This window comes from Drosophila melanogaster, chromosome 2L (assembly GCF_000001215.4).
Source record: "Drosophila melanogaster chromosome 2L".
Lineage (NCBI taxonomy): Eukaryota > Metazoa > Arthropoda > Insecta > Diptera > Drosophilidae > Drosophila > Drosophila melanogaster.
In genome coordinates, this window is record NT_033779.5 from 6,998,731 (window position 1) to 7,010,517 (window position 11,787).

The 11,787-nt window shown below is 39.5% G+C and overlaps 1 protein-coding gene across 6 annotated transcripts in view; it reads right to left on the minus strand.

Moving 5' to 3' along the window:
- Positions 1 to 11,629, minus strand: part of uif (uninflatable) — a 37,532-nt gene extending 25,903 nt beyond the window's left edge. For 2 of the 6 annotated variants that reach the window (NM_001144332.3, NM_001258994.2), the window contains exons 1-3: positions 11,143 to 11,179; positions 9,670 to 9,916; positions 1,012 to 1,173 (exon numbers count right to left, since the gene is read on the minus strand). In NM_001144332.3, coding sequence (NP_001137804.1) covers positions 1,012 to 1,126 — 115 coding nt within the window. In that variant the 5' untranslated portion in view covers positions 1,127 to 1,173; positions 9,670 to 9,916; positions 11,143 to 11,179. Of the gene's footprint in view, positions 1 to 1,011; positions 1,174 to 9,669; positions 9,920 to 11,142; positions 11,180 to 11,562 lie in introns of those variants that run through there. The other 4 variants (NM_135247.6, NM_001258993.2, NM_001258995.2 and 1 more) reach the window with 3 other exon arrangements.
- Between the last annotated feature and the right edge of the window lie 158 nt (positions 11,630 to 11,787).

Sequence of the window (11,787 nt, forward strand, 5' to 3'; positions counted from 1 at the left end):
GGCTGACTCCCCCCTTCGTATTGATTGATTAGCCCGGCCATAACTTCCGTCATGTACACATTTTCTGCACACTCTTCAGCTCACCGAATTGTATTTCTTTTCTGTCGATTCTATTTGTTGGTTTCGTTTGGGTGCTAACTCGTTTAGCAGGTTGCTTATTGGCTTTAGTGGATTTTGTCATTAGTCGAAGAATTTTTATAGCACAAACGTATGCGATATGTTTATGACACAAATATGGCTAAGCCTACACTGAGGAATAAATTCCAATGTTGATAAACTTGATTTTTAAGGAACGAATCGGTTAGAAACGATCATGATAAGCTTTAAATGGCATGAACATGAAAATGCCATTTTTAGAAAATTATCGAACTAGATAAATTGGATTCTTTGTGAATATCAGGAAAATTACTTAATCGACTTTTGTTGTTTTATTTGCTTATCATTGAGGAAATTGTGTTCTTTATGCTGGATTATCAAGCGTAAAAACTCCGCCAGTCATCGTTAATCTATCGAAAAGAACCGTGAAATTAAAAAAAAAATGTAACGAGAGATTAACCAATTTAAGTTGTTAGTCGATAATTTCTCCATCGGCTAAAATTTCTCCATTCCAGTTGCATGTGTAAGCCTTTCAAGTTGAGAAGTTTAAAATCTACACAGACACTTTAACAACCGGAAATGGTTCATCATACCACGCTTCGATCAAAGACAATCAATTACGCCATTAACAACGCTTAGAACAGTCAAGGCAAAGACAAAGACAAAGAATTCTTAAAGGCATAATTGCCAGCTTGAAGCACACCCAATAGACAGACTAACACCCAAACAAATCCGTTTCCAACTGCCTTGGCCAAAATTATACATATACGCTTTTGATTTATGCGAAAAGTTTTGGTTCGGTTTTTGGGCCACACCTGCGTCCGCTGCAAACGCACGTGTTTCAAATGCAATTCGAAATTCGTACTTCATTTTTCGGGTTGCTGTAGGTGAATATGATTAAATGGACTAACTTACCATTGGGACACGAAAACGCCTCGTCGGCTCCAATTAAGTGTAGCAAATTTAGGAGCAGCAACGACGACAGCAAAGCGGCCAGCCAATGCGAATTGGCTGCCGTCGATTGTTTCATTTTGGCCCGATTTAATGCCCAGTTAAGCGCGTTGGTTTCTTGCCAATCTGCAATCAGAAAAAAAGAGTGAAAATAAGTATAAGTTTCGAGTCGAATTCAATAATCCGGGCTAAATTAGTTTACGGCCTCGCCCTGGCCACCAAAAAAAAAATAGAAAAATAGAATAATCACAGAAACCGGTTGCCTCATTCACACTTCACATCCGATAAAAGGTAATGATTAGCAAATTTATGCCACTCTGACTCAGACTCCGGCTGAAATTTCGATATGAGCACGTGTTTCTGCGGCGAATCGCGTTTAGCGAATGCGGTTTTGGAAAGTTTCTCGAGAACCGCAGAACTGCAAAAGAATTCGCATATACTAAGCTAAGCCCTCTCCCCTTAGAAATTTGCAGGTGAGCCATAAATAAAACTAATGCTCTTTTTAGTGCGTCGTTTATACTTGAGAATGGAATTTTTGAAAGATGACTTTCACGCACAGCAAATTATTTATGATCATTTTTATTGGGGGGAATTTCTAATGCAACTAAAGGAATATTTAAAACTGAATGCTTGTTGTTGTCCATCTAATTTATTTAATAAACCTTCAACATCATTTGCCCTAATCACCCCTTTAATAAAGCTGATTAGCTGTTGTACTCAAAAATAATTGTTAGCCCGCGTCAAGAGTTAAAATTTGGGTTAGAAATTATTATATTGACCAATACAAAGTTTAAGGTTACTCCGATTTGACTGTCATTTATCACGATTGCGACTGAACTTGTTTGCAGTCGTGTGATCTGTGTGTGTGAGACTTTTCATTCATATATCCAAAGCTAAATAAAGTCGGTCTGGGTTTTCTGGGGTGGGGTTCGCGGGGATCGTCCCCTCGTCACCTTCCACCGCTTTGTAAACGGAGATCGAGGCGCAAGGTTGCCGTTATTGCCTAGTAATTATAGACTGGCTAACACAAGAAGTACAGTTGCATGTTGATATAGTTTGTATTTGTGCTTGCCTGCTAACTGAACTTGTTTTGGGGTGGAGGCTGGATTATGGCCCCAATAATTTGGGGTGAAGTTTGAGATTGGTTCGGATGATCTATTGTCATTTAATTTGCCATGGTTAAATGTTGTTTTCAACATACATAAATGAATTTTTATTTAATTATTGTAATCATAAAATTAATTTTTAGGCTCACCACCATTTTTCGTATTTCATAATCTAACTTTCAAGTTTGTTGCTTAAGTCTTTTGTGTTTCTCTACTGCATTGGAAATACGAAACCCCACAACGCAACTAGCGCAGTCTCCTGGACCCAGATTCAAACTCAGACCAGCCGCAGATCAAGTCCATTAACAACTTCCGCAAATTGTCTCTGGGAGAAATCTCAGTCTGGGCATAAAATTTAGTCAAACGCGAAGGCAAACGCCCTGCCACATGTTTCATTTGCAATGCGATAGCCCAACATCAACACAACGGCGAAATATTAGATAACTTTGTTGCATGCGAATGAAAGGCTTAAATCCCAAAAAAAAAAAAAAACAAAATAATAATAATGATGGTGAATAAAAAGTCATTGAAAAGCGTCTTATACTGAGACAGGTCTTGGCGGCTCTTATTGAAGACAAAAAAAAAAGGCAGCACACAATAATAATTTGCAAGTAAGCTAAGACTGCACGCACCACTCAGCGCTAATTAAGAAAAATAGCGATGCCAACTCTTGTTTATGTTTATTTCTAATTAAAATACTAATTTAAGCAAAAGGGCAATGAATTATGCAATGCGTTATTTTCCTTTGCCCGGGAGTCTGACTTTTCTCAGTTTAGAGTTGAAACTTCAACTGCAGCTGGCTGAAAAGCCGCAGGCCACAAGCCGCATTTTTTGTGCAATTAGTCGACTATGCGGTTTGGCCCAGAAAGCAACTTGCAGCCGTCAAACAGCTAACTTGTTTCGATAGCTAACTGTTTATCCACTTGGCCAACAGCCAACCCAAACACTTGTGTGTGGGTGAGCCAAGTCCCACGGAGCCACCTTAAACTCGGGTCTAGGCTGCGCCAGCAGCAGTAGCATTCAACGGAAAGGCGCCAAAAATTATAGAGGCTTAGCCAACATTTATTTACTTTGCTGTTTAATGAAGCGCACACATTTGGTGATTACGATGGTGAAAGGGGCAGGGAAGTGGGCGTGGGTGGGAGGGAGTCTTTGACCGAGCCAAAGACAGCATTGTCATTAGCTGACTGTGAAATCTGTGGGTCCATTGAAGGCTAAACAGCATCACTGTTCACATTAGGTGTGTTTGCCAAAGATTTAATGAAATTTAATATTTAAATATACAGTTGAGATGATCATATTAGTTGTGGGAATACGTTGTATTTCCGTAAAATATGTAATTTAACCGAAGCTTATTAATTGCAAGCAATCAGCTTAATAATGCCACTTTAATATTAGTTTATAGTGAAATTTTATAATATTTTGCATAAATTATTATTGTTTTCATAATTAAATAAAGTAAAGTAATAACTTTAGCTTATTCAGGGCGGGAATTTTTTAATTGATAGCCCAAGGAAATAATAAGACTTTAAACTGGCAGAAGTCAATACCCTGGAAAATGTTTGGCCAGCAGCTGATTATATAACATCAGCTAATGATGGCAGCACGAATGAAGAGGCTTTGGAAACAATATTTCCAATTCTTCGCGCAAACTGCAAACTGCAACCGATTACATGCGCCGTATGCAAATGTTGGCTTGACTAATAAGTAATAAAAAAAGTAAAAATACTCTACCCATTTAGCATATAAATAAGCGAGAGTGAAAGGTTTTGGATTTGATTTAATGCACGTATTTTAATCCCAATCGGTGTGTCTTTCTTAAGCTCATCGTTTAACAATCGTTTCGAAAGATTCACAAAAAATTAGCATGAAAATGGGCGGCATGGCAAGTCGTTTAGTGTGGATTTTCGTAACTCTCATGGCTGACACCGATTAAAGGTTGATTAAACTGGAGATAGCAAATTAAAGTTGATTTAATAAGCTGCGCGACTCGCGTGTGAATACCGATAAGCGTCGGTCATAGGGTATTTGCTATAAACGAAAGACTTAGGCAACGAACTTGACAGCCTCCAAACAAGAGAACCACTCATCATCGGCCACCTAGAGAACAAAAGCGTTGTGCAAGCCCAAACATGAAAAACCTTTTCCATCCGCATCGAAGCTGCCAGTTTCGCAATCTCGCCATCAAGCGGAGAGGAAAACTGCATCACAAGAAGTGTGGAAGAGACTCATGGCTGCTTCAGTCGCAATCAAAATTCAAATATTTTCTAGGCAAACACACTACATGTGTGCCGAACGAATATCAAGCAAGAAAACTGAACGATCTGTGACCAAACCGGTTGCCAATGGCTCAGTATGCAGCCATTATTGATGACACCTTCGACATTTAGCCAGCCGCCAGTGAGCAATAAAAACAACAAAGTACAAACACAAGCTAAATCAAAACGAATACCTTAAAATGATGACTAAGTTGAGCAAATGGTAAAAGTCAAACGGGGTACATAATTTCTGATGAACTTTTTGTGCCGCTGGTTTTCGATTTTGGTGATTGGAAATGCAGCTGCTGCCGGTTTGTTTTTTAGAGGCCTTTTAAAGACGGCTCTTTAGTTTTCCATTTCCATTTCGCATCAGCCACCATCCTCTTCACACGAGCCCACCGTTTTTCCAGCAAAGTAAAGTCGGAACTTTCACTTGTGTACACTTGCCTGGGGTGGGCATTTTCAGCGTTTTTCGTACCGGGTTTTCCTTTTGTTTTTTTTTTGGCTGTGCCAATATTGGCCACACAAATCGATGTTGGCCAACGGGGGAAAACACGTTTTCAGTTATTGTGCCTGCCCAACTAATGACCAAATATTATTATACTTTGATTTCTTTTGGCCTGAAGGTCAATTGGTTTTTACCATTTTTTACAAATTGAGTTTTTGGCTAACGGTGTCAGTCAGTTGTTTTTGTGTCCAAGGAGTGAAGAAGTAGATAGAGAGAGAGAGAGAGGAAACTGGGACAGAAAACGAGGATCAATTGCCTTTAGAGAAAGAGTCCAATCTCTTAAGTGAAGTGCTTTAATGAAATGGAGAACCGACGAGTCTTCAATGACTTACTATAATTTGATGGATGCTCGCGATTCAATTGAGATCAGTTAGAGAAACATTAATCGGGGGGACAACAATCTAGCGGAGTAGATCAATCTGACTTCGACAGCTTAATGTGCAATAAATACAGCATTGGCTTCATTCAATCCAATTGATACGTTTATGTGGGAAATCAATGTAAATTGATCAATTTGTTTAAGAAATTTACTACAACCAATTTAATAAATTGATTTAAATAAATGATGCTCTTTTGGTTTTCGAGATATGATATGATTTTTTTAGGTGTATAAAATTATTCGTAATTCTTAAAAATTGTACATAAAATGCGGCACCTTTGTTCTTCAATCAGACTCACTCTCATTGGGCTGAAGCTCTCCATAATCCAACCGACCATTATGGAACTTCAAATAAAAAAGCATGAGGAAAACGAGAAACACTCAGAAGAAACCAGATTTTTATGTAAATTTATGTTCTTTCGAACTTTGTGATTTCTTTTTTTTCTGCTCTTGCAGCCATTGATCTTTCGGTTCAACATAAAAATTTGTGTTTAATTTCGATGGTCAGGTAGCCGAAGCCGCAGGGAGCAGATCTTGGGGAGATCGGGGAGAAAAACCAGCTGGGCAGCTGGCCGATTGGCGGAGGGACCCAATGAACTAGTTTCGCCTTGGTATTTGGGTTACATGAAATGTTTGTGGCCAAACCAATGAGAGTTTAATGGCGTTTCTATTGGCGAAGGAAATAAAATCGTTTAATGAACTATGAAGGTTTGCTCTGTGGTTTGTTGTCCATTGGTCACCTAATGTTATAGCCAAGCAAAATTCATAAACATGTTTAGTTTTCCCATCGAGACGCTTTTTCTCGACTAAAACCAGGCAACTGAAACTTTTCACTATCCGCGTATACCGCCAACAGCAACTTCGGCAGCAAAACATTCATTTGTTTTCATGTACAGCCGAAGCCGTCGAAAGCTGTTCACAAAATGGTCAAGTGATTTCCACTGGCCAACACTTTCACAAGCTGGAAAAAAAAAGAGCGCCAAGAAGCGCTGCGGGGCTTCGAAGTGGGTGATGAGCGCAATTAATATTTAATTTGTGAATAGACAAGGAAAAGTTTGTTTTCCATTGCCGCAAGCTGATGGTTTTGTAACTGAATCCAAATGACTGAGTCCCAATGGTGAAATGGTGCAATGGGCCGCACCTCGGCAGAAAAACTCAATTAAATACACCCACCAACTTGAGTGCCAAAATGAAGTCAGCGGATTGTCAAACAGAAAGCAATGGTTGGTTTTAAATAAAAATAAAAACCTGCAAGGAATGATGGCACACCCATGATATCTTGAAGTGCTATCAAAACAGTAAATAAGTATTTAAGTCATGGGAATAAAAATAAGCAAAATATGCATGGAAACATAAACAAGTAAAGATTCCAATTTGTATCTCATATTTTTAGAACATTTATTTACTTCAAATATTTTAAAATGAATAAATATATCTTCCAATTAAGGCCAAGTCAACAGATCCTCTAGATATCTTCCCCCAGAGTATCACTATCGCACACAAAGACCCTCGCGGGCTCAGTATCAGTATCTTAATTCTGTTTTTTGGTTAGCGACTTTTTGAAACCGAAGACGTGAGCTGCGTGACTCGAAGACGCACAGCCGTCAAGAATGCAGCCAAAAAGGCAAGAGCGTCCAAGTTAAAAAAAAAACAGGTTACGAGAAGTATGCACACCGAGTCAAAAGTCAGACCAAAAGTCTGGCCAAGAGTCAGTTGGGGGGGATCATTGTGTTGGGATGGGTGTGTGTGTGTATGCGGTGTGAGGCGGTCATGTGAATTATATTTTGAAGATTCGGCAGCTTAAAAACGCAGATAGTCCGAAAGTGAATGGAGGAGGAGCTTGGGAGAATCGCAAGCGCTTAGATGGAAGTTGATAACTTGGCTGGATTACGAACGCAGCTCCGCTGGGCATTTCCACAGTTCCAGCTCACCTCACTAAGCCCGATCACCATTTTTCCATTTTGAACAATTGTCGACAATGACAGCGTCAAATGTGTTTTTGTTTTGACTCGCTTTTCCCGGCGAGTGAGCTCCACTTTTCCACACAATTCTCACAATTAAAAACATAAGAAGAAAACAGAAAACGCACACAACATGAAGCTGGCGATGGCGATGGAGTTGGAGAAATAAAGAAAATTTGTGGCAATTGTAACTAATCGACGAGCAATGGCTGATGGCGCCGAGAAAGCGCCCACCTTGGAAAACTTATGAAATTGTCAACAGCTTTTCAACATGATTAAGCTGCTTTTTGCCGCGAAGAAATAGAGAGCGCTGCAATGACCATTAATTCGCTTTTAGAATGAGTTTGGCATTTGAAGGCACTTTCACTGCCGCCGAGACGGAAGTTGAGAATCCCAATATAAACAAAAATTGAAAATCAAGATCCACAGTTTCGAAAACTTTCGTTGCCGGGAAAGAGTTGATGATTTGAAAATTATTAACCCAATCAAATGGCTATAATTATTTAATGATTTGATGGACGCCAGACATGCAGCAAATAGCCATCTCTATCTCTCTCTTTATAATAATTTACTAGCATGTCGGAAAAGATCTTGGTCCAGATCAGACCGCTGATGGATGGATCTCTCTTAAGACTAACGCCGACAACGCCCTGGCATTCCATTCTTTTAATGGCCAACTGACACTTGATATGCGGCAAGAGATTTGTCATTCATGTGAACCATGCGTAGGACCCATCAGTCCTAATAAACTAGACCCATAATACATTTCATTCCACTAATTTCAACTGACTTCTCGCACTTTCAGTAGGGATTTGAAGATGGGTCTTTACCTGGTATTGCTGTGAATTAAATTCTGGACGTACCCTTTGTTATTGCTCGTTTTTTAGGGTGTGTTTGTGTGTATCTACCTGCCGATACATTGGCATCAGCTGCCAATTATCAAACTTCGAGAAAAGGTCGAAGAATCTAATGCTGAACTCGTCATAGCCCAAATAATAGATGACTTTGTGGCGTTTCTTTCGGGGATTGTTTCCTGCGAAATGGTGGATTAGATCATACAAGTGAAACCGAAACCTTTGTTAGGTAAAAAATTAATTTGAATTAAATTTTCACGAGCAAGACTTTAAAAAAATCGGAGTCACAAAATAACTTTCCAACTCCATTCACGATTTTGTAGCAAAAGTTTTCCAGCGAAGCCCACACAAATCAAAAGACTTAGGCAACAAACTTGCATTCACTTCTCTTGCTTGCAATCCCTATTAAACTCTTAACACACATTTTAGCCACAACTTCCGCTTGTATGCTGTGAGCCAAATACCAATATACAAATTATGACTAAGCCATAGCGACTAAGGCATAAAGCACGCGCTAAAACAAGTTTTACTTGTTCCGATACCTTTTGCCAAGTTATGAAAATGACTTAAGTAGAACTCATCTCCGGAGAGAATCCCTAATCATGGCATGGCAATTTCCATAAAGCAACCAGTTTATTTATATTTGCCAAATAGCTTTGCCAAAAAAAATGAGCTACGATATAAAAAGCAAACACCGAATTTTTGTGGCTTGTTTACAAGTGTGATGAGGGCTTTTTGCATTTGTTCTGCTTTTCACTTTGGTCTGAGTGAAATTTTCTACTACTTCTATGGTTTGTTTCGGTTTCTGTTATTAAGCAACAACAACAACAGCGCGCCGAGTGCGTCTTGAAATTGAGGTTAACTGTTTGGGTAGCTCTCGCTTTTCGACTTTTCGATGGAGTTTTGGGGGTACGGGTATGGGTATGGGTATGGGTACGGGTATAGGGAAGCCGACTTGGCCTTTATTGAATGAATGTGACAACAAAGGCGAGTCAGACACGGCCGGCAGACAATCGAAGCATTTTTTAGGTTTTGTTTAATAGAAAGTAACAGAAATTGTTCTTATTGTTGTTCGGGTGTGCTACTTTTTGTGGATAAGTGGGAATCCATATGGGAGGCTTTATATGGAATACAGCATAACCACTCTCGATACGCCAATTGTTTGCTCAATCAATGGGAATCAATCAATTATTTAAACACAATTAAAACGAAGTTTCATTGCAAATCGTTGGATAAAACGAAAGCATGGCATTGTTTATGGCTTAATTTGTATGTAGACATATGCATAATTAATCGGATTTTTGCGCAATGACTGAAGCCAAAATAAGGCGTGTCTTGAGATTGGCTTTTAATTCATTTGGCTTACTGATTGATAGTTATGAGGTATTATAGAGTGATGGTATGCAATGATGTCAGCTTAAAAGCAGAAGAATATAACGTCATTGGTAGACTAATACTTATACTTAGTATTCAATCCAACCCGCATTTCCACTCTACACTTTTTACTTTGCCACTCTTTTCCGACTCATTCGCTGCCATTTCAATATGCAACTCACCTCTTATAAATGCAGCTTTAGCTGTATATAACCACTATATATGTTCGATACGTATCGTTCGCGACTGCTAGTATTCCAATTTATGTGGCATGTCAGCTGGTTATCCTTGAGGTCAACAAAAGCGACAATAACGACGGTTTCTTTCCCTTTCGCGACGACGGCGGTGTCAGTGTTTTTTATGGCAACTTATTGGTGCGGTTTTCTTTTTATTTATTTAAACTTTTAAATGTACAAGGCCAGTGTTGCACTGCTGGTAGATATTTAAGTTGATTAAAAGTTTTAAAATAAAAGCTGAGCTAAACGAAAACGCGTCACATAAATGTAATTTATGATCGGATAGCCTGACTATCTATAGTTTGTCTAATGGGGATGGGTCTGTTTAATTATGCATGCCGTGGCAGAGATCCGAAACAAGTAAGTCCAAGAATTCTCGTCTGAAGTCGCAGCACGTCTTCGAAATGTGTTGGGAACATTTTGGGATTGAGTTCACAAAAATGTTCGAAGAAATATTTATGTTAATTAGGTGAAAATCTGGTGAGGATAGTCCAAGAAGTATTCCTATTGAGATTTTGGGTCTCTACGATTGGACAACCAAACAAATGACTTAAGACACGAACTTTTTGTAAGTCAAAAATGTTGTTGGTTTCACTTTAACCCCAAAACTGCATTCTATATATTTTTTTCTGTTTAGTTTTTGTGGTTGTTTCTTTTGGCCATTGTGCAAAACACTTGTTGGCCAGTTTCTGGTAGCAGTTGTGGCTTCTTTTTCCGTAAGTTTGTTATTTCTACCCGGTTAATGGGAGCGTAAATGCGCAGCTGGCATGTGAAGTGAGTACCCGAGTGTGTTACTCCCGATGGATGGACTACTTACTCACACAAGTAGTCTAATGTCAGTTGGCAAAGTAAAGTGCAAAAGGCACAGACAAGTTAATGGACTGGTAAAAACCGAACGGCTGGCAAAGAAAACAGGGAGAACAAATTATACTAGAAGTTCAACAACTCGGCTAAAAACAACATAAAATTATTATAGCGGACTACTGCTGACTTCCTATCCTTCATTTGATAAAATAGCTAAAGAAATTCTCGCATTAATTTGTCGTATCTCTACCACTCTTGCATTTAATGTTAGTTATATATTCACTGATTTCGTAGTATTGTCCTCTGTGTTGCAGTTAATCTATTACACTTTTTTTTTTTTCAATTTAAAATTCCTCTTGTTTTTTGCTGCTTCGCATTTAATGGTCAGTTTCCTCATAGAGCACACACGATCCAAGCACGCGCCTCCATTAAAATGCACAGAAATCCTTTTTCGCTAGCCAGCGTACAACGAACACAGGCACAAAATCAAACACTTTGCTGGGCAAAACAATCGAATAAAATCCAGTTTCGAGGCAAATACATTCACAAAATGCACAAGCACTTATTGTTATAGGACACAAAGAGATCTGCAGATCCGGGGAGCGCTTACTGTACCATGTACTGTACCACACGAAGGCCAAACTCAGACTGAAACTTGTTCAGCAAATCAACGCGGTCTGCACCTGAAGTTTCAGTCCACGCACACACACATACACACACTCGTCTACACTCGCCCAAAGACCACAAGACACGACAGCAAAAATGGTAAGAAACTGGCGAAGAGCGGGCCAGAAAGCAGAAAAAAAGGTAGAGAAGAGAGGTAGAGGCGATCGGCAATAGGTAGAAACGTAAGACTGCGAGGCGAGGAAAATAAAACAGCTTAACGTGCCCGTTTTACAGATTTTCCTATGGCTCACTGTATATGTATATCTAGCCTCATCTCGCCAGACTTCTTAACGGCTTTCGTTCGCTCACACTTACTCACTCACTCACTCACTGCCGTACTGAAGAAAACCCAGTCGAATCGATACATACACTTGTCTAGAGTTCGGGTTCGCCGCAGCCTCTTAACGTCCACAACGCGCCACAGTCGAAGGCATACTGAAGCCCCGAAAAGCTTCGTATTTCTTAGGTTTTTTTCACATTTCTATGGTTATCGGTCGGCGAAAAAACAACCGGCATACCGATCGTTATTCGCCGCCGTCGAATTCGGCCGAAATGATGGCTCGGTAATCTCAGCCGGCACTGCGAATTCGCCGC